Source organism: Psittacula echo, assembly GCF_963264785.1.
Source record: "Psittacula echo genome assembly, chromosome: 18".
Classification (NCBI taxonomy): Eukaryota; Metazoa; Chordata; class Aves; order Psittaciformes; family Psittacidae; genus Psittacula; species Psittacula echo.
In genome coordinates this window covers 2,819,696-2,842,520 of record NC_137754.1, presented here as the reverse complement: position 1 = coordinate 2,842,520, position 22,825 = coordinate 2,819,696, and the positions used below count along the sequence as shown (strand labels likewise).

At 47.7% G+C, this 22,825-nt stretch overlaps 1 protein-coding gene across 1 annotated transcript in view; it reads right to left on the bottom strand.

Annotated features, from left to right (window-relative positions):
- Positions 1-22,825, bottom strand: part of GRIK4 (glutamate ionotropic receptor kainate type subunit 4) — a gene marked incomplete at its 3' end in the record, with an annotated part of 117,892 nt that overhangs the window by 41,378 nt on the left and 53,689 nt on the right. The window contains exons 3-6 of the mRNA XM_080631588.1: positions 20,077-20,174; positions 16,644-16,809; positions 12,566-12,744; positions 9,436-9,489 (exon numbers count right to left, since the gene is read on the bottom strand). Coding sequence (XP_080487714.1) covers positions 9,436-9,489; positions 12,566-12,744; positions 16,644-16,809; positions 20,077-20,174 — 497 coding nt within the window. The remainder of the gene's footprint in view (positions 1-9,435; positions 9,490-12,565; positions 12,745-16,643; positions 16,810-20,076; positions 20,175-22,825) is intronic.

The window sequence follows — 22,825 nt, the reverse complement described above, 5'->3', positions numbered from 1 at the left end:
TGCAGAAAACCCCACTTCTGTTGTTGTCATGCTCATAAAGCATTCACCTCTAACACAGGGGGATTGCATGGATGGTACACAACCCTTTCTCTGCATTACTTCCTATCCCTTCCCTCTGCCCTGGCTTCAATCCTCTGCCTTTAAATGCTTTTCCATTGAACATGCACAAGAGCATTCTGCTGACCCAGGTCAGAAACAAGGAAATGAGCCATGAGCTGCCTATGCAGTGAAACGGAGATAAACCATCCTTGGGAGACACACTTCATTTGCAATGGGATATAAGAGATTTGGTTAGGTCAGGCTTGCTAAGCAGGGCAAAGGGGTGAGAGCATCCAGATACTTCAGTAGCTGCCGGCTCAGCTTCTGTCCCTATTTGTTTGTAGCTTTCTTACACAGTCATTCCCCACACCTGACATTTCCAAACCCACATACTGCAAACAAACTCATTTACCATTCAAGGCTTGCACTGTTCAGCTGATTTCCCATCCTCAGCCCAGGTCCTACCTCCCACCCTGCCCTCCCAATGGCAAGCGATGGCTGAGCCTCTGATGCTGCCTGGCAAGAGACGAGCACAGCCAGGAAAAGGGGTGGAAAACCCTGCTCTGGAGATGATCCCAGATGGCTCCTCTCACCATGTATTTGAGTGCCAGTGTTAAAGCATTTACCTTGACAAAGACCAGACTGAGGTAGAGAAATACTGCTCCAATTAGAGAAGACACTCGAATGGCTCTGTAGCAGGTACAAGGGGATTTGGTGTTAGATTTCTCTTTGACATTGAAGCTGACTTTTGCCTAAGCTAGGCACAACTGTGGCATTCACTCCTGACCTTGCCTTGGCTGGCAGACAAAGCTGGTGGGCCTACTGCTTACACAGAGTAGTTTCACAACTGCCTTTCCTCTCTTCTCCTCAGCTCATGTAGTTACTCTTCCTTATCTGCAGTGCTGGCTGAGGCTTTTGTAGCCTAGAAGACAGTTTTCCAGGGCAGTACAAGCAAGGAGCCATTAGGAAAATAACTCACACCTATCAGCAGGTTCTTTCTAGAGGAGGACTCCAAGCCCTGGTGTTATAGCCTCCTCTGCCTGCACAAGTATCTGATGAACCCAAGAAGGAGTGAATCACAGAGACGGGTGCAAACAGCTTCTCCCTCATCACCACCTATTCCACTGCCAATGCCTTTTCCCCCCTCCCTACACTGGAACAACTGCAATGATTTACCCCCACTTTGCCCTCCATCTCAGCCCAGCTCCTTTTTGCCAACTAGTCCAACTTGGGGCACAGAGAAGATCATCAAACATCAAGCCAAGGTGAATTCCAGATACACAAATCCCGGCTGTCTGAATTCTTTCCCCTCTTTTCAGTCTGTTGTTTTAAAGCACCCACCAAAAGTCATCATTCTGTGGGAGGAGATCTCAAGGAAAGCGGGCCCAGAGGGTCTGCAGCCAAAATTAATCAACTTTTAGAGAAGAGAAATCCCCAGGCTTTGCTCAAATCACAGCAAATTCTGCAGCAGCACCAGGCAATTACAGAGTAGATTTTCTGACTTCTATACAGGGCTGCAACCACTAAATATGTTCTGTTAAATAACAACACTTAGCAATTCTATAGTACTCTATATTTTCCGAGTGCTAGGCACACATTAGCTAATTGAATACAAAGGGGTTCCCTGGGAGACAGCAGTGGAGGAGCTATTAGAGAATGAAATCACTCTTGGGTTTCTGCACTTCATGCAGCACTCGACCTGCACTCTCACTTTACAGCAGCACACAAAACCCATGGAGTGACCTGAACATTTAGACTATTCGGAGAACCTGGCTAATAAAAGCCACACAACCAAGCCCTGTAATGCATGATTTTATAGCCATGAGCTTGGATTTTCTGGCATCGCTAGCTGCGAGTTATGGATCAGGAGATTTACAGGCTATACTCTGTTCCATTAGGAACATAAACCTATAAGGTACAAGCATATTACTCCCTTGACTTGCACATTCAGATCACAGGCCAGCTGATCCCAACTGGGACTTGGCACCCACGAGTCCTCTCCCACCTCAGCTACCACTGGCAATGGGGTTCCTGCAATGTGCCAGTGGGTTTCTGATGGAGATCTCCTCCTGCCCCATTTCCCCCTCTATAACACAACAGCAGCACGCTGCTCCTCACACTGCCACAGCACAGTGCATGTCAGCGTACAAAATCAGCATCAGAGGGGGCTGCCTTGCCTCCTGGGGACTCCTGCCAGGAAATTATTATGCCTTGAATACAGAGGAGGAAACTGAGGCGCAGAGCTAAAAACGGCAGGCAATTAAAAACCTGACAGCACAATTCAGCCTAGAAGAGACGTGGGTTAACAACGTGCCTTACAATGCAAAGCATCAAAGTCAGCATTCATATATAAGCATATCATTAACCAAGTATCCTCCCAGATCTGCACCTAAGTGATCCACTCCCAAACTAAAGTAGACCCCACAAATGAAGGCTGAGGTCTTCCCTCACTCCTGCCATCCACTCCATCCTCCCTCCCAAATCTGAGCAGAGGTTGGGGACTTCTGCATGGAAAGGGTCAGCCAAGAAGGGGATCATTTCGGGGACTGCAGTAATAGGACAAAGGGTAAAGGGTTTAAAACAGGGAAAGTTCAGGTTAGATATAAGGAAGAAGTTCTTTCCTGTGCAGATGGTGAGGCACTGCAACAGGTTGCCCAAAGAAGTAAATGCTCCATCCCTGGCAGTGTTGAAGGCCAGGCTGGACAGAGCCTTGGGCAACATGGTCTAGTGTGAGGCGTCCCTGCTCATGGCAGGGGGCTGGAGCTGGATGATCTTAAGGTCCTTTCCAACCCAAACCAGTCTATGATTCTATAATCATTAGTGTCATAGCAGCCTGCCTCGTAAGCAAATATTGTTTCATGTGTGGAGCTGTGAGCCCTCGAGACTCCCCAGCCCTGCCACGCTGCGGTCTCACTTCAGCGAATGGCTCCCAGTAATTGCTCAGCCCGCAGCGGCAGACTGCTGCTTTGCTATTCAGCACTCTGCATCAGCTTTATTGATTTTGGTGGTGATACTGTTCTGCATCCCATTTGTGTGCGCAGAACCTTGCTCCCGACTCGATTCTTATCACATTTTTAATAACCTGGATCACCCGGGAAGCAGGGAGACAGCGAGCGCTACCTGCACACTGGAGACAAGGATAAAGATGTAAAGATGGGCTTGTTTCATTTATAGTGACCCCGGGACCTTCCCACACCCAGCTCGACCTTACCCCATCCCGAAGGCCTGGAAAGAACAGGACTTGTTCAATGACTCCAAGATGTTCATCTCCCTCCTCTCTTCTTTCTCACACACACATGGTTATTTCCTCTCTCAATCACTGCAAGGACTTTATTGGATTTTTGGATCTGCTGATTAACAGCCTTCAAGCCCCCCTCTGTCACTGTCATTGCCCAGTGCTCGGCAGCAGAAACGCCTGGTGCTGTAAGCTCTCCATGCTGCACTGACCTCATTCCCCTCAGTCCCAGCCAAGGATCTGGCCCTCTGACGGCAACAAAGGCTGATTTACACCAGGCTCAGCTCTCTGTGGGTCCAGAACACACTGTTCCTTCTCTATTTTTACGTGGGATGGGAGGGAGAATACTGGGCCAAGGCTTCCATTTCTCTATTAAGCTCTCACTCTGGCAAAACTTCCATTTCAAGAGGATTTGGTGCTTAGAGAAGCTGTCACCCTCCAAACACAGCCCTTCAATTCCCATACTGAGATTGCCTGGCAGCTTTTAGACAAGAGCCAAGCCTTCAGCTAGTGCAAAGTCAGCACAGCTCTATTGACTTCACTGCTGACATCACCAGGTGCCAGTGCGCATCATGAGTCACTGGTTTAGGGTTAAACAGAGGAGCTAAAGTACCTCACCTCTTGGTTCTTTGGGCAAACAAAGCTCTGTCCAAGGACTCTCTCCACAGGCCATGGGTGGCAGGACTAGTAAGCTCAGTCCAAAGGGGCAGAAAGTACCATCCTGGTCCTATTTACATGGAACAGATGTGGTGCAACTGCTTTGCAGCTACTCCAGGTTTTACAGTTCGGGCACGAACAACATCTTGACTCCAGAGCAAGACTCGCTGACAGAAAGGGGAGCAGAAGGATTGCTCTTCCTCCAGGGACACCCAAACATATGGCTTCCTCACAAGGAGCTTGAAAAGACTTTAGGCTCCCGTGTCACTGAAGTCCCTTACACTGCTCTCGTACTGATGGAGATGATTAACAGCAGCAAGAGTACCAGTAAGAAGAACCAAGTTCGTATCAACAGAACACAGATTAAAGTGAATGAGTTTCCCGGGGGACGGGTGGTACCTCCCATTCTCCTCCATAAGAGGCATACCAGGGACTGCCATCACTACCAGTTTCTCCCCTGAGATCATCAAACTTCCTCTGTTAGATGTATCAGTGGAGAAAATACCTGTCCTCGCCTCTCTGGACCCTCTCGCCCTCAGGGCTGAGCTGCTGAGTCCGTTAATCATTGCTAAGCTCCTGTAAGAACACATTTATTTCTTTGCTCAAGTGGACAATATTATGTTAAGGGCTTTATGGTTTTCCTGAAAGGTTCAGTTTGTTTATAAACTATTAACAGAGTCAATAAGTTTATAATGGGCCACATGTAAAAATCAATTCCTCTGGAAGAAGAAAGTCATCACAGCAACAAATTGTGGCCTTTTAAGCGGGTAAGTGCATGTGGTAGACCTACCCAAGGCACTGTTACGGGGCCATTCATGTAGTTAGAGAGGAACTGTGATCTCAGTGAACTCAGAGACAGTTTAGCGGAACCATCCATACATAATCTGATTGCTCTTAGGAAGTTGATGCATCACAACATCGATGTGCCATATGCTGGTAATGATGGGTCTTTTACCTCCTCATGCAAGGAGAGCTATTAAGTTTTGGAGGCTGTTCTTCAAACGAGAGCACTTTAGGAATATACATTGCCCACATTCCTCGTGAAAGCAATTTACTGCAACTTCTCTGCAGGGAGCCTGAGGCTTGAAGTGACAAATCCTCAAAGAACAAAAGAGGTCAAGTGCTAAGGTTGGGACCTGAAAAGAACAGCTCTCAGAAAACAAGGGGTACGAAGACTGAAAGGCAAATAGGAGAAGACAGCATGGGGGCAGAGGATAAGAGAGAGGCTTGCTCACACACCTGAGGGCCTGGGCTCTGTCTGAGACAATGATTTACTCAACAACCGGAAATCAAGCACAGAATGGACTCTGAACAACACATAAAGAAGACCCAGGCAGGTAAGGCAGCACAGGCAGCAAAACGCAGGGAGGTACAGTTACTGCTTCATCTAAATCTTCCTTTTCTCATGCTAACTAGAACGAGGAGAAATTGCTTTGGCATCCTTGCAAAACCCTGATTTGTTTGCCCTGCTACCACATGCCATGGAAAATATGAACCATAAATCCAGAGAACGATCGGGGCTCTACAAAAGGGTTTGCATCAGCTCCTGACAACAGGAAGGCTGGCTGGACTGCAAGGTAAAATCTGTCAAAGCGTAACAAGAGAGTCCACCTTCTCGCTCACATAAGGAAAGCAAGGGGGTTTGCAGCCAGCAAACCTGGTGCAGTGAGGCCAAACACCATAACCCGTGCTGGAGCTCATGCCATGAAAGCAGGCACAGAAAGAGAAGGTCATTTCACCAGGCAGGACTGAAAACTTGAGTGTCACAACCCTGGTCAAATACTAAGCTGTAGTCCACTTTCCCTCTGCTTTACTTTACATCCTTCCCTCCTTCCAAATGATGTTACCATCATGACAAGCTACCACTGAAATGTGTGATGTCTGGCTGGACACTCGTTTCCCCTCCAGTTCCAATAGGTCATCTAGAGCAACAGTAGGGCTTTAATAACCTCATCCTACATAAAGACCATCCTCTTTATAAATCACTAAACAAAGAAGGAAAAACAAGAAACAAAAGCCCCAAACCAAAACTGATTTAGTTGGTCTTTGGAAATGGAATATGGCAGCTTTTTTATCAGCAACACCACCTGTGCACAATATTGTCAGGGAGCAAAAGTGCATCCCAAGAACAGACCATCTGACTTAAGGCACTAGTAAAACTCCTTTATACCTTCCTTCTTACAGCAATAATTTTAATTGTTGCAATTAATTCCATCTAATCTCCTTGATAAATGTTTTGAAATTTAAACCCAGCCTGAGGTCCATAAGTTATAATGAAAAATAAGAGAGGGAAAAGAAGGCAAAAATAACAAGCTACAACAGAATTAATAAGCTAAAAGAATTAACGGTAGCACAGGATTTTGGAGGCATCCAACACCCCTTCTGCTCTGCACTGCTGATTTCAAGGATTTCCAGCACTAAGAGAAACATTTCCTTTTTCAGTGCTCTACTTAAGCACTAGCATTACCAGCATTATTACTTATCATTACTATTATTAGATTTCTACTACTTTTATTATGGAGCACACCTTCACCCCTTTACATGATCATAAGGCGCTGGGGAGTAGAGAAGGGAGGATGACCTAGGGCAGCATTTGCCATTAGCTCAGGACATTTTAACCCTCCAGAAGGGTAATTCCCAGAGCAAGGAAGTTTGTCACCACGTGGAGATGCCCGGAAGAAACTGAGAGACTGAGATTTCCTGCAAGGGGACTGCGGGCAGGAGGGTGCTCAGTTGCCATGAGTACAACGTACGCAGATGATGGATATGGGAAAGAAAAATGCACCAGACCTGTTCTGTTCCATGACTATCATTAGGACTCCTGGAGCTTGTATTAGTGACAAAAAGGGTCCCTTGAGCTAGCTGAAGGAGGCTGATAATGAATTTGCACACAGTAAATTAGCCTCTGGATATTTTTATATCAGCCTGCTCGCCTCGGCTCCAATAGAAATGCATCGGGGGCCCGAGGACTTCCTCCTCATTTGCTCCTGCCATCTCCTGCCAAAGGAGATGCTTTCCATCTGCTTTCCCGTGCTGCTCTGCCTCCCCACTGACTGCTCTCTGCAGTCATCAGGCTGGCTACGGAGGACCTGTCACCCCCAAATCGCTCTCCCATGGGTCCGTGCCAGGGGAGCTGCAGCAACTTGCCTCCATCTAACGCTCCGCAGAGGGAAATGCTGAGACATACAACTAGCTGTCGGCTGGGATGTGCTTATTAGGTGAAATTAATGCTGGAAGACAGAAACAGAATTCTCCTCCAGAGCCGCAGGGCAGGTGTTTAATTCAGCATTTTATCCCCTTTTCTCTTCTTTTTTCCCCACCTCCAAGGAGCTTAATGCTATACAGCTGCCTATTCCCCTTCTGATAGGTTCTCCCTCCATTTAAAGCCATCTTTTTTCTTGCTCCCCTTGACAGCAATTCACTGTGATTTTATCTTTCCTATTAGGCAGCGACTGCAAAAAACCTCAGAGGGTTCATTAGGAGCTTGGTAATCCCTCCAGATTTATTAGTCTAAATTGCTCTTTCCCATTTCTCATCCCCATTTAAATATTACTAATTTCCTTAAACATCTCTTCCATCTGCCCAGGTTTTGCCCGATGTCACCTTTAACAGTCCCTGCCAAAAACGCAGCTTTGCTGAGGGCTGGTCTTTTGGAAGAAGTGGTAAAATAACCTGGGTAAAGAGATTAATACCCTGTGAGAGGGAATGGCAACAAAACTCATTTCTTTCTCACCTGCCATAACTGTGTTACACTAGATGAATGGGTTTCAAAGACAAATATCACCTTCTGACCCCAAGCAAAAGTTTAATCATACCCATGCTTGAAACAAGCATGGTGGCAGTGGTGGGGACCTTAGTTTTTATAGTTATTTTTGTTGTTTGAGCACCATCTGTGAACACAGACTCCACTATGCTGGTGATGTGCAAATAGAACCCCTTACCATGTGCATAGTCTCAGTCCATGGGGTGCACAGCAACACAGTTGTGTTCAGAAAACAACATGAAAACTACTTGCTGGGACTGGGAAGTGACTGCAGTGGGTTAGCATTGTGAGCAGGATCGGATGGGGATGGCCACTGTTCCTTACCAGCAGCACCAGCACAGCTACACTCCATCTCAGGGCCAGTACTGCGGGTGAGAAGTCACAAAGCAGCAGCCACTGCCTTGAAACAAAGCAGCCCCCCAAGGGCACAGCTCTTCCTCAAGGCTCTATCACTGGTTGGTTCCCCCCTTGGTTGATCCCTTCCTTTTGCTTTCCTGGCTAGTTCCATTTGCATGGGAATAAACAGGAGCAGTGAAGCTTGTTCTTGCTGGACTGATATTGAGCAACATTAGGACCTATGCATTGAGCACTAAGCAGGAATCAGAATGCTATTAGTTCAGGCAGGAAGCGTGTGGGGGTTTCTATTTTTTGCCTTTTTCTCTTTTTTTGACAGCTCCTTTCCCTATCCTTTTATTATTCTTTGTCCCAATTGCTCTCTTGGCTTTCAACCCCCCCCATTTCACTCCTTCCCCCTCCTCCTCTCCTGCCTACATGTTTGGCTCCATCCATTCCCGTCTGTCTCCCACCCAAACACAAAGCGTGATTCAGCTCCCGGCTTTCCTGGCACACGCACACCCTGGCATAAATATTAATAGAAATTAGAGAAGATGAGTATCATTTGGGGTTGGAAGGCCCCTCCGCTTAATCACCCGCCCTATCCTGCCGCACTCAAGTTCCCACCATCCCCTCACCAGCATTAATAGGTAGGTATCTGCCTTCCCCAGTGGCAGCACTCCCTCACACCACTTGGCAGCGAGCTCAAGAGCCTTGTAGCTGCTGCAGCAAGGGAAGTTTCTCTCATGTTTATTTTGGGTTTCCCCCTGCTGCTGCCTAAGCCCGTTACTCCTTGTTTAGCACAGTACTCAGGGATTTAACCACACGATCCCCCCGTTAATGTTATTAGTAGCTATAAAGCCAAATCACCAGGGGCCATGCTGAATATATACCCTGCTCTGCCTCTCGATGTTTATGGTATCATCTTTCCTTTGTCTCACACAGCTGCTCTCAGAGGCAAAGCAGAAAAGCACAGAGTTGTGGTGCCCTCCACGTGCACACCCCAAGCAACCCACCCCAAGGGTAAAGGGCTCAGGGGCTGACACCTCCAGCAAAACCCTCCTGAGCCCCTCAGATGGGTCAGGAGCCACCCATCAGCTGGGGCTTCCCAAGGACCCACACATCTCATTGCACCATCTCCATGTCTACAAATCCTGCCTTTCACAGCTACATGGGATCAATGGGAACCCATCAGCTTTCATCTCCTAAAGGCCAGGGCAAGACTTCCCCTGACTGATAATTAGGTTTGCAAGGGGACACCTCTACTTGCTTCCATCCCCTTTCTGCTGCAAAACTCCAGCTCCGCAAGCACGTCGCTCTTCCCAATGCTCCCATGGGCCAGGGAGATCAGCTCCCATTAACATGACTCTACACGCACACGGGAGAAAAGCTGAGAGAAATGTCTTACCAGATTAGTGAAGATATACGTGTAATAGGCAGACGCCATTCCCAGTTCAGCTGCCTGCGAAGGAGAGGAAAGGAGATTAGACCAGAGCCTGACAATCTTCAATCTCCATTCCGGCAAGGCAGAGACTGGGCCACATTTGCTTCTTCCTCCTTATCGCTCCGTGCAAGCGCTGCTGCCTTCCTACAGGAGGGAAAAGGGGGGACACAGCAACACAATTTGACCTGTGAAATTAAAGTCTGGGGAACCAATCTTTCAGCAGGACTGAGCCTACCCCTGAGGTCTCCTCTTTGCATCAGCACTGACAAAGTACATGCACAGGGGCTGCCTGGCACAGAGAAAGCACCCAATGATGCATGAGCCACAGCTCTGGTCCCCTGTGACCATCTCTGCTCCCTCTGCAACATCACACATGGGGATTTCTGCATGTGGCCCCACTCCAGACAAGGACAACCTGGAAGGAAGATCTCCATTGGAATCAAAAGCTTTTGCATCCCCACAGCAACATACAGACCCGGCAAGGTGAAGTGGGATACGGCAGCCCGAGGCCTCCAGAGCCCCTTGGAATGAGGAGCTCCTTGGGCATACTGTGTGTTCGGAGGTTGCTGCTTTTCTGCTGTTCAACTACTAACATCTTTTTGAACACAATGAGGGGAAGCAGCAGCTGGGAGAGCTCAGGGCTTGTCTCCTTTCACCACAAACACCGTGATGCTGACAGAAAGGCAGAAAAAGCTCTTCTGGAGGTGGAGAAAATGGATGGTCACCCCACTGGTGGTTCTGCCACACGTATCAGTCAGATTTGGGCTCCAGTGCTGTAAATTAACTAGCACAAATGAAATCTAGTAACAAAGCCTGTTCTCCAGAATTCAGACATGGATGCAATGGCCACACAAATAGTCAACAAGAAGGGTAAAAGCATACGGAGATGCAGAGTGAAGGACACAGATTTCTCTGTGTGATCAGTTCTAGAGACCCTGGACCAGATCACTGAGGTCTTTTTCCAGACTTCACAACTCCCAGTAAACAAGGAGTTGTTTGTGGGAACAGATGCTCAGCAAAGTGGGGGACTAATCTGCAGATCCTCCTGAAAACCTGTGTTGCACTGCCAGGCACAGCTGGTATCAAACCGTGCTTCTGGACCTTGGCAAAGAGGTTTTCCCACCACCCCAGATCACACAGAGGAGCTGGAGGCAGGGAGGGAAGGACCAAAGGCAGCTTGGGTTTAGTCACTTCCCATCTCCCCCAGAACCTGGAGGATGGCTACAACAAAGTGAATGCAGGAAAGATACAAAGAGGCGGCTTAGATCGCATCCTTCCCTATTCCTCCCTGTTCTTCACCTATTTCTCTGAAAAACCAAGGCCACTACTATTGCAGTGGGAGTTGACGTGGACAGCAGAGAGCTGTGGATACTGACTGATCGTGGACTGGACTGGCTGTATCCAGCCTTCTGATTGCACACTGTCACCCTGTCCTTTGCACAAGTGGCAAAATGGACCCAGCAAAGTTATTTGACCACAACAGCACCATGACTCCAGAGAAGGCTGCAGCCCTGCCTTTCAGTCACTGGCCTCATTTTTAAGCTCTACACAATAAAGCCTGGCACCCAGTTCCCTCCCTTTTCCCTTCCTGGGGACAGTGATAATATCAGCTCTTTGTCTGACCCCCTTTGAAGTCAGTGCATTTGATTTCAAGGGCAGAAAATCAAAGCGAGCAACAAAGCGCTTCCTGTGAGCATCGCTCCCATCCATTTAATGTGCCCGCTGGCAGGTGGGCAGCCGGGAGAGGCTGGTAATCGAGGAAGCAACCATGTGTCTCCAGACCATATGTGGAGGGTAAGAGATGAGAAACTGCAATATCTCTCATTGTGCAAGGCCAGGACTGGTCTCCTGAGGCACGTCTGACACAAGGCACTTTCAGAGCAATAGCACATTTTTCTTGCAGTTGGTGACCTGTGGGCAGAGGCCAATGATGTACCTATGTGCTCACCACAACCTCACTCCTTCCTCTGCTTGCACCTCTATAAAGAAAACACTTTTCAGCCTCCCAAGGTGCAGGAAGTTGCCAGATCAGAAGCTCATTATTTATTACCTTCCATTCCTGCAATCCTCTAGCTGGGAAGACTGCTTTAGGTTTTACTCAGCTGCTGAAAAATCATGGCAAGTTCTGACATCTTTATCAGTCGTGGCAGAAGGATGCTCAAGAAGGGAAGGGAGATGGCGGGTACGTGAAGAGCACTGCTGTGTGCTGGTGGGAAGTCACTATAGCAACAGAAGAGGGGGACAGCCCTCAGCAGCCAGGCATCGCGAAGGACCAGGAGGGAAGAGAGAAGTAAGGAACCACATCACCTTTCCCCTGCCTAGAAGGGACACAAAAAACCCCAAACCTGCCTATTTCAAAAGGCAAGCAGGGGAATAAAGATCTTAGGGAAGGTGGGAGGGAATGATTAAAACAGCCCCAATGGTTTCTGCTGGCTGTCACCCGGAATAAATCTGGTACAGCCAATGCCTTTGAATGACTGAGTCCCCGACATCACAGCCAGGACACGCAGCAGGGAGGACCCCACTGCCTGGATCCTGCCTCCATTCACAAAGTCCTTCTTGTTCCTTCCAGGATGTGGGAAACTCTATGCAACTTTGTAGTTCCATCTGGAGCCACTGCTCAATTTTGAAGTAGTCTATCAAACCAAATGCTAAAAACTGCAGCAAGAGACCATTTACAAATAAACACAATTACATCAAAATCTCAGTTAATAAGACAATAAAAAAGGAAGCAAAAACTTCTAAATGGAGTTGGAGATAAAAAGCAAAAACTATGGCACTGACTGATTTCAGAGTGCCTATAGCCGTTCTCCATGGCTGTTTGATGGCATCAGGAGCCACGAGCACACACCGCTTCTAGAAAGCAAACACATCAGCTCAGAGCAATTGAATCATTGCTTCTATAGAGACAGTCCCAGAAAGAGAGAGGAAATTGTCTTCCCCAGAAGCTCCATCAGTGGCAATTCCCCATTTCCAGTGTTGCTGCAGGTATTTTTACGCTCCATTGTCATACAACCCCTGCACATGCATGCTTACGTCCTGCAAGCAGTGAAAGCAGCAGCGTTTACAACTGTGAGGCTCAAGAGACACTTACCTTCCGCAGAATGGTATGAGACATGGAAGCATTGGCATGTACAATGATGGTCGCTGTTTTGTCATCTCGGATCTCTTTTAGGAGAGGGGTAGGATCCCGGCTGTCATCCAGCATCCGGACTGAGAGAGTGTCCTTGGAAATGAGGAACTGCCGAAGCAACTTCTCTAGGTTTAAAAGGCCTTCAAATAAAAGGTAGGGGAAAAAAACCAGACGCCTTTAATTTTCTGCTTGGTTCACAAAGCGTTTCTCCATGGCCCATAGTCATTCCCAGCAGGAAGCAGTCCTGCAGTTCTGTGCAAAGGAAAGGATTTGGGGCTGCAGCACAGGCTCACTGCTTGGGCCTGTGCCCATTCCCAGGCAATGAGAAATGATGGAGTGATTCCAGCTGTACTCCAGACAAAGCCTCTTGGGAAGAGAGAAGATTGCTGATACAAATTTGGTCAGGACCCCAGGGCCCACATAATTTCTCCACTATTTTCCTGCATGCAGGATTGCTCTGGTTGTTGCTAGTTGCTGGAGGATGATTCCCCCTCCTAAGCCTTTGCATTACTACCTCCCAAATGAAGTGCCCTGCAAGGCATGACTCTACAGTTTGGAGATCTTAGAACACTCTGATGGGAGCTGCTATCTTCCAAGGGCATGCGTCCCTGAGGATGGAGAGCTCTGCTGAGAGCCAGACAAAGCAGAGATGGTTGCTAAAACACAACATTAGGTCTGCATACAAATATGTGACAAAACCTAGGAGTATGGTCCTGGCACAGTGCAGAATTACCTGTGGGCTGGGGATTCCTAGAACAATGCAGAAGCTGATAATAAAACAAACCAGCATGTTTGGTGCTTTATAGAGAAACTAAAGTAGGACAGCGCTTGCAGCCCAGTGGCTCCATCACTGGGCAAGGACAAAGCCCACCTCCTCCTTTCTGCCTTGTCATCTGCGTTTCTGCCTCCCTCATGCTCACACTGAGCTCTTTGAGTGCAGGATCAGGCTCTCCCTTCAAACAGGAGCTGAACAAAGCAAGTAATTAGTGAGCACCCACATGGATGAGTCCCAGGTTCCCTGGACTTGTGCTCTATTGCCTTCAACACTTCTCATTCAAACTTCTTCCTGCGGCTAGGTCGCCGCAAGGGCTCCTTCCAACACAGCTTCCTCAATGTCTAGTAAGACATCAAAGCTCTTGCTGCAGCTTTCCTTAGTCAAGAAAGAATATTTGATAGTCTGCCTCTTCTATCCAGCTGCTGAGTTTCGGCAGGTAATTACCTCCTGTCAAGTTTGACCAGAGTCCACCAGATGTAATCATCAGCAAGACACATCCCATCCCTACAGAAAGATGGTCCAAAAAGAAGGGGGAAAGCTGCATGAAGCGAACTGACAAGAACAGAACCATCAGCAGAATGATGCCCCAGAAGCAAATTCAATCCTCAAGTCAGAGCTCTACTCTTAACCTAACCACATTTGGACTGTATGAAAGTGCTCATTCCTCAGGTGAAGGGAAAGCTGCGCTGCTCTGCACACCCAGATTTACACCACAACGTGACTTTCAAAGGGACATAAATCCATGGAAAGGCATGGGCATCTGGAGGGAAATCTTCAGCCATCCACCTTGGAAATGCACATTTTCTATTTGATTTCCTGCAGAAATAAAATCAGATCCTGTTCCTTAACACTGCAGGTTGTATTTCTCGGCTCTAAGTTAATCTTGCAAACTGGAGAGTATCCCTCTGCCAGTGGCTATGAGTTTGTGATTCACAACAGACCCTCAGCTTCCTCTTCATTTTTCTCTTTGCTGACTACATCAGCACCACTGTTGCTGCCTTCTCCTCCAGCCCACAGCTCACTGGGGCACAAGTCTCAGGTACAAAAGCCACCCTGGCCTCTGTGGTGAGGAAGTGAGGAAGGCAGAGCCCAGCTGCAAGGTTTCTAAAGCACATCAGGCACAGAGAGGAGGAAATAGGACCAGGCTAAAAAGGAACCATTTGATCTCCTCTGGTTCAAGGAAATGATCATTTCCAGCATATTAGATCCTTCCTTGTAGCCACTTCAGAGCAGTTCACAAACTACCTAACCTATTTCACACTGTAGAGAAACTGAGTCACATAACGCTATTCTGTTCACCATTCATTACACTTAGGCTGGCCCAAGTTCAATTGACTTCCAGGGTCATTTTCTGCTTCTGCCAGAAGAAACTACAATTGGTCCCCAGGGAAAGGATGTGACTCCTTACAGTGATAGCATGAGTGTGAAGGGATAGGACCCAGGAGTCCCATCACACAGCCTTGTACTTAAACCAAACCAGCTATGACTCTCCCTCCTGGGACCTAAATAACAACATCCCTCAAACCACCATTTCCTCACTGATGAGCAGATAGCTCACATGCTCCCCTATTTGCCTCCAGGGAACCTTCCAAAAACACAAAGCGCCTTAAGGTACTTATTTAAGGACTGTGATTAGGAGCACTACCTGTCCTAAGTGAAAATGAGGGCTTGCGCTCCTACATGAGGCTGGGTTATACCTTTTCTGCACTCCATTATAGTGACGGCGTATTGTGATTTAAGCCTGGCTCAGAAAAGGTCCTTACTGGGCACAAAGAGCAGAATGCATCCATCCCACTGCTTCCTGGGGCTGGGAAGGACTCAGGTTGCGCAGCGCATCCTAAGTATTGAGTTATCCAGCAATACCAGAGTGAAACTAATGGAATTGATTCAATTAAAGGAGTGTTATTTTAACGTGAGCTATTTGGTTCCCAAGGTTCGGATCCAGTTAAATGAAGAATCATGCTGTATTCCATGGGAGACGCCTGCATGTTTTGGCACGTACCTGAGGATTAGGGCAGGGGAGCACAGCAGTGTGCTGATGCCTATGCGTGCTCTGTGCCCAGCAGCAGTGCAAAGACAGAGCTGTGAGCACGCAGGTGAGAAAAACCTCATTATCTTCTCTTCCTTTCTATTTTTCTTCCATTTTGCTTAAATTAAACTTAGACAATGAAAAATTCCAGCACCAGAAGCAATGTAGGAGACCATTTACATGATTTTAATGGCATCATTTTGGGTCAGGTCCTCTGCTAGGGTAAATCTGAGCATGTTTCCTGAAGGCAATTTAATGACTTACATCAGCTGAGGATGTGGTCTCCTCAGGGCACGTAAAGCAAAAAGAAAAGGCAAAGACACTCTTATTCTGTCTGTTCCTGTGCAGGAGTCTGCCACAACGCTGCTGGTGGTGCGAAGTTTGCCCAGGGCTAGCTGGAAAAGACCCTGGCCCCACCGTCAGACACTGCTAAGCTCTTGCCAGTATCCCAAAGCTCTCCACGCGCCTTTTCAAAGCCCCTTCTCTAGGCTTGTTTGTATGATCAGCTCTAGCTCTGACAAATCTGGCTTACAGGATAATAAAAGCACAATCAGTGTGGGTACTACGCAGCAGCCACCTACCTATACACTGACCTTAAAAAGCACAGGACACACTTTAACCACTGTGCTACAGACCCTGCTCCTGCCACCTTAAGGGAAGTTATGCCAAGATGAATATGGTCCTGCTGAGGTGAATGCCTCAGCATCCAGATGCACAATTACCAGCAGATGTATGGCTGCGGAGCCCGAGAGGGTATGCAGTGTATTGACTATTAATCAAGCCCTGCTTTCAGGCCACAAATGGCACATGGGTTTGGGAAAGGCATATTTCAAAAAGCTTTCCTTGCCTAAAATAATCTCCAGAAACAAGCCTAAGCCTTTTTTTTTCTTCATATAAACCCATCTGTGCAAGCAAAACACCCTTCAGATTGTCAAACAGAAGGCAGGCAAGTCTCTCCCCATCCCCTTTCCTCCTCTCACAAACACCTCCACGGGGCAACAGAGTGGGAAACCTGCCTGGCAGGGCACCGCTGTTTCAGGCTGCTCTGACTGAGTGCTGACCTGCTGCAAACAGAAGAGACTCTGCCACCACAACCGGGCGAGACGCGCACCCTGGGATGCTCATAGGCGCTGCCTGTGGGACCTTCTCCAGCAGGCACCAGACATGCAGAAGGAGGTAGAACAGAAGGCGCTGGGTGCAGAGGGGCAGCCGAACCCAGCCTGGCAATGACTTACATTCAGCTTTGGCACAGATGAGGCAGGCAGTGGTGCAGTTAAAGAAATTCAGGATTCCTGCCACGGCCACGCTGATATCGGTGTTGCTGGGATGGAGGTTGAGGGTGGTGAACCGCTGGAGCTGCAGCTTCAGGAATTCCTCCGGTGCCACTTTGAAGTGAGGAACCTAAATGGGGAGGAGGGGAAAGAAAACACAATTAAAGAGGAAAAAGGAATAAACCCAAGTAAATCTACCCAAAAAGGACCTTCGGTGTGAAACGCACAGCGGGCAGAAAGTGAAATATCCCAATAAAACTGCAGAAGCATCGCCAGAGTGAAGAGAGGAGGATGGGATTTGTGCAACAGCAGAGGAAAATAATTATCACAGCAACAAGAAGCCACGGGAAGGAGTGGATCAGGAAAAGTCTTGCTGAGCCACTCAGAGAAAGGCAATGGGGGCTGTGATTACAGCACAGGAAACCATACCGGATGAGTTCAACCTAATTAGCTTGGGTACTAATTGTAGCCGGGCCCCCACTTCATTTTGGGCTTGTTGCCTGGGTAAATTCAGAGGAAGCTTTGCAGGCAGGGAGTTACACAGCCCATGCTGGAAACCCCCAGCCCTTTGCTGTATGCTAGATGGATGGAGTGCTGCAAACCCACCTCTGCCTGCAGTACCCATGTGTCATCAGGTAATTATCAGAGATGAAGGGAAGAACAAGATGACCCTGCACTGGCGAGGCTCAGGAGAGAGAGGAACAGATGCAGCAGCCAGAAGCTTTGGACTGTTTCAATCAGCGGAGAGGTAACTGGTGGCCATACGGCAGGCAAGCTCCAATGGGACTTAACCACAAGTCCTAATAGTGCTGTGCATGTCATTAACAGAGCAAAGCAGGAGGTGGGAGCAGAATACCCAGGGAATGTGGGGAAGGGGGAAGCAGGGAACAGCCCAAAGGCTCCCTCCAAGGCAGCTCTGCTGCACACCTCATAGCTTTGCATAGGGTGAATGGACAGACCAAGCTCAGACACTGGGAGGTTCAGCCAAATAAGGAAAAGGAATATTGTTTTCCTTTTGCTGAGTAAATTCTTTGGAAGAGAAGACAGAGAAGGGAAAGATCTACTTTGGCTTCATTACAGGAGTGTCAAGTTCTCTTTTCCTCCATTATTAGTCCTTCCAGAAGCTATTGTCCTATGCCTCCCATCTCTCTCCTTGTGGGAAAGGTTATTAGTACTTCGTGATGGCTGCTTTATTGACAGCATAAGCTGTTTGGTTAGCAATAGGAAAGTTAAAGAGTAATACGCTGCTATCTGCCTTAACTTCAGTCCGCAGCCCTCATCCCAGGTTCTGCTAACAGGGAGAGAAGAAAACTGTAAGCAAAAGGCAAATTCCTTTAACCAGAGCAGACAAGGCAGCTCCAGTACAAGAACACTGATCGTTCTCGGGAGCCAGATGGAGCCTGCGACTTCCAGCAACAACCACTACCAGGGAAGAGAGGTGAAGGCAGCCAGCACCTTGGCAATTCCTGCAAACCCCCATGGCCATGGTTCAGACCTCACCTTCAGTCCCCGAGCCCTCCTCTCCTTTCCAAGAGCTCTGCCCCAGTGAAATGCCCCTTTCTGGACACGACAAAAGACATCTTTAGGCCAAAGGCACTAGAGAGCTAACACAGGAGACACAATTCATCCCCCCAGTTATACCACAGGCTCCTGCTGAGCACCAGGCCAGTCACTCCACCATTTGGTACCTCGGTGGTAAAAGGGGGACACTTTCCATTACCTGATGGATGGCTGTAAGTACAATGGCTTTGGCTGGGCTGCTATATCCCATTTAACACAATGGCATCAACTGATGCTACTGTGATACAAATCACAGGGAGTTAACGGCAGGTTTACATCACTAGGAGGGCAGCCGAAATCAAGCTTGAGAATCAAATACCTTAGAAGGGCACTAGCACTCACTTTTCATTGCTGGCAAGCAAAAATACATGAAGAGACTGAGATCAGAGACTGTGAATATGCATTTCAGGGAAAAAACACTTGCAATCTGTTACTGCAGAGTTCCCTTTACCTGGGATGGCTCACATGTCTGGAACGTTTAGCTGGAAAAAGCACTACAAACTGCTCTCAAGAGACCCATCCTGCTGCAGCCAAAAGCACTAGATCTGAAAGACCTCTTCCTCCTCGTCAACACTTCTGATTCTCAGGGAACAAAGAACAGCAGTCATTTGTGAATGCAAATTATTTACAGTGCTCAGTTCCAGGCACTCCCCTCGTGGGCTCCAGAGGGAGGCCACTGAAAGGCTGAGAGATGTTATCTGGCTTTAAAGGGATGAACTACCTGAAGAGAACTTGATTTCTTTTCCTTTGAGCAGAGCCAGATGAGTGCAGGATGGTTCAAGGCTTATACAATATTAAATCAAGTACATAGTCTGGACACAGATAAAAGGGGTTTGCATTGATGGAACAGCAGCAAACTGAAAGGGGTGCAGCTTTCCAAGTATGTGCACAAAGTCAGATCACATCCAGGAATTCTGGCCAGGATTTGCACCTGTCAGGGCAAGCTTTGGTTTTTGCACCCCATATGGTTTGCATGGGGTGGCATGTGAGGGAAGCTGAAGTAAACAGTGATCCAGATGAAAACAAGGACAAGGGATGCAGAGAAAAGAAATGCAAAAGGAAGATGCTGCAAGAACATAAGACTTAAGAGAAGGGGTGACGAACCAAGCTGTCAGCTTGGATCATTAGAAGCCATGGCAGATCATGGGAAGAACAATATAGCAGATAAGGTAATTACAGCAAGTCATCTTTACTAAGGATGACCTGGAATACCATAGGGATGTACCTGACTTCCCCTATCTAATGGAGCAATGTCCCTACTCCACCTTATAACTGGGACATGGGGACAGAACACCAGACTTGAACAAGAACTTCAAGAGGCAGACCCAGGCAAGGGAGAAGGCAGCATAAGGCAGAGCTGGAAGTTGCAGCGAGCTGTGCAGCTCTGGCTGGGACTTGGCATAGACACAAGAACCTCAAATGAAACCCTTCGAGGCTGCAGAAAGCCCTTCTGCATGGGTTCTGTACAGATGGCATTGCTGCTCAGTATAGTGGTAAATTAAAAACCTCATCCATACTTACCAAATCAGCAGCAAAATGCTGTGTTCCAAGGGAATTTGGGCACCCGGCAGCAGCCAGCGGGAAGCACTGCTGCAATCAGAGCCCACCAAGAGCACCTTCAGTTTGAAGGACAAGACGAAGAACATGGGGCTGGGGAATGGGCCAGGATCTCTGCATGTCCCTTAGCCATGGTGGGTGACTCCGCTCTCACCCCAGGCTGCTGTGAAACACTGGGAGGAAGGAGCCAGGACTCCCGCATTACCTCCACTGAGCACAAGGGTCAAGTCAGTCAGCACAATGGCACAGACTTACTCCAACACGGAACTCATCCACTTACCTCTTTCTCCCCACAGATATTGCTGATAATAGAGCTTGAGGCAGGGCTTGAGGAAGGTCCCAGGACACCCACCACTCCTTTGGGGAGAATCTGACACACTGTGGGCACCAGAGAGAGGAACCATGCATTAGATTTCATCCTCAGTGTCGAGCAGACAGACATGCTTACAGTACCTGCAGCACCTTACTAAGGATGCGGTATCATCTCCTCCTCAAAACATATCCCTGCCATTTATGTCCCCCTAAAATTCCACTATTCCCTCTGAAGCACTGCCACCCTGCCTGTGACACCCTCCTCTCCAGCTGTTCCCAGCCTTTCTAAATCCCACCTGAACTCTGCCCAAAGCCCCAGTATCTCTTCTCCAACTCAGAACTGGGGTTTGTTCTTAAAATATCCCTTTCTGACCCCACTGCTATTCTCCAAGAGAAAACAGTAACTAAAGTTTATGGAAGATGCTAAGCACAGCAGTCGCCTGGCTTCAAAGCATCATCCAGCAGCAAACAAACCTGTATGAATTCCTTCCCTCACCCTCTGCAGAGCTCAGTGGTAATAACAAGGATCACATTACTGTTTTTCATTTGTGTTCTTTTCCCGGCAGTAGTTAAACTCCTGTCTCCATGCCACCCAGGTTAGCAGAACAATAAAACGACTCTGACAAAATGAAGAAGTTAAATCTCTTCCCCTCAAGTTTCCCAGGTTAAACTGCAACCTTTCGTCCTTTTAATTCACAGCACAAATTAAGCCAAATGGCACTCCAAGGACAAGCCCAGCTGGTGTCACCTCCCTGCTGCCATCCCAATCAACCACGACGCTCACAAGCATTCCTGCAGCAGCTTGTGCAGGCAAAGCCTCGTGAACAGAAGGCGAGAGCCCCTCTGCCTGAATCCCCGGACTCCAAAAGGCTCATCTGAACATGTGCTGGCCACAGCTTGTTCTGAGATACCAGACCTGCCTCAGCATCCCCATGCACTCAGCTCCTTCATCCCCAGAGAGATAAAGCCACATTTGCTCAACCGGCATCAAGTGAAGAAAGGGGATGCCACCGGGGTGAAAGGAAGCACCACAAATACTTACCCATTCTGGCAAAAGCAAGCTCACAGCATTTTCAGATGTAAAAACTAAACCACTGTATCATGAAGCTGAGATTTTACAGATAGTGCCTCTTCAGTATCAAATGGGTGGTCTGTTTCAGAGCATCATTCTCATTGCAGGTCCCTGGCTTACATGTCAGACAAGCTTTTGCAATGGTTGTGAAGTTATCTAGACTCAGCAGCTGGAAAAAGGAGCTAGAAAAAGTCAGACCAGGATGGATTTTTTTGTACTGAAGGGAATTCATCATCGGAACTGTCGTACTACAGATCAGAGCAGGTTCTCTACCAACTTCAGGTCTTTAAATCAAGACTGGGTATGAAATGAGAGCCTATACTATGCTTAGGGGGTTACAGGGCTGAGTGCTGTGCTCAGCAAGTGAACATCTACAGTCCATCTTCTGCAAAAGATCAGCTAATGAAGGTGGTCATCTCTGGCCTTAGACTACGCAAGTCTCCACAGCCTCATGACTGGAATATGATGCTAAAGTTGAGGATGTAGTTTGTCACTTTGGGGAAGTGGTTTTAGCTCTTTCCAAGCCTCTTGAAAGAAAAACTCCACATACTGCTATGTATGGACCCTGTACATACTGATTGCTCTGCCTTCTTACAGAAAGTGCAAGTACAAGCATCTCTTGGGTTTTCCTTCCTTCCATTCCCCTCCACCACCTCAGTCTGCTACTGATGCATTTCTGCGGCATCTTCAAAGGAATCCAGTACTTGCTTTTCCTCTCTGCTTAAAAATTTACAGGCACTTATACCTCTTCAGAAGATCCTTTTAAATAAGAGCAGCAGCAATTTGAAAACCCCGCATACTAGCTCAGTGGTACTCATCAGTCCCTGTAAGCTGCAAGTAGGCCCTTCGGGTGCTCTGCAATTCAGCATCTAGGAGGAAGAAGCTGTTCCAAGTCCTCTCATCCACAGGTCATTAGGGTGAAAGTCCCGAGGGGAATTTTGTTGTGCATGCAGGGAAAAGTTTGCCGAGTGCTTTTCTTCTCATCTCTGGTATTGAGACTAAAAAGCGAGTTAAGTAGTCATAGCAACAGAATTGTAACAACTGGCAGAAGAAAAAGACATGGCTTATCACTCCAAGGGTGAAACATCCGGCAAAATTAAGGGAAATGAATGGAAACAAAGTGGAGGTGCCCTAGGCAAAAGTTTTGGCCATGTTTGGAAAGATTCTTTTGTACTCAAAGCACATCTCCTATTTTAGAACACTACCTGATGCTGTTTGTCTCCACCGGGAGAAAAGGCTCAACCTAGCTACCATCATAGACACCGTGAATTCAGACAAACACTTGAGGGATGTAGAAATGTTTGCCCTGTACCATAAATTCATCCCCGATAACTACATGGACTATAACCATAAGACACTGGTGTAGCCCCTACCACTCAGAACCCTTTGTACTTCAACACATATGCACATATACTGCACAGGATGCACTTTTGGTTGCTGCATACCCCGATACCTCTGCCCAGGATTGTGTCCAGTTTTTATGGGGTTTAGAAATCAGCACTTCAGGAAATACTGGACATTGAAGTGACATCATATTTAAAACCTCTAATGGCACGTGGAAGTACGTGCTTATTTTGAACATAAAAAGGCACAACACACAAGTTGTGCTCAATGCATGTACATCCAGTTTGTCGTGGTCACGTAG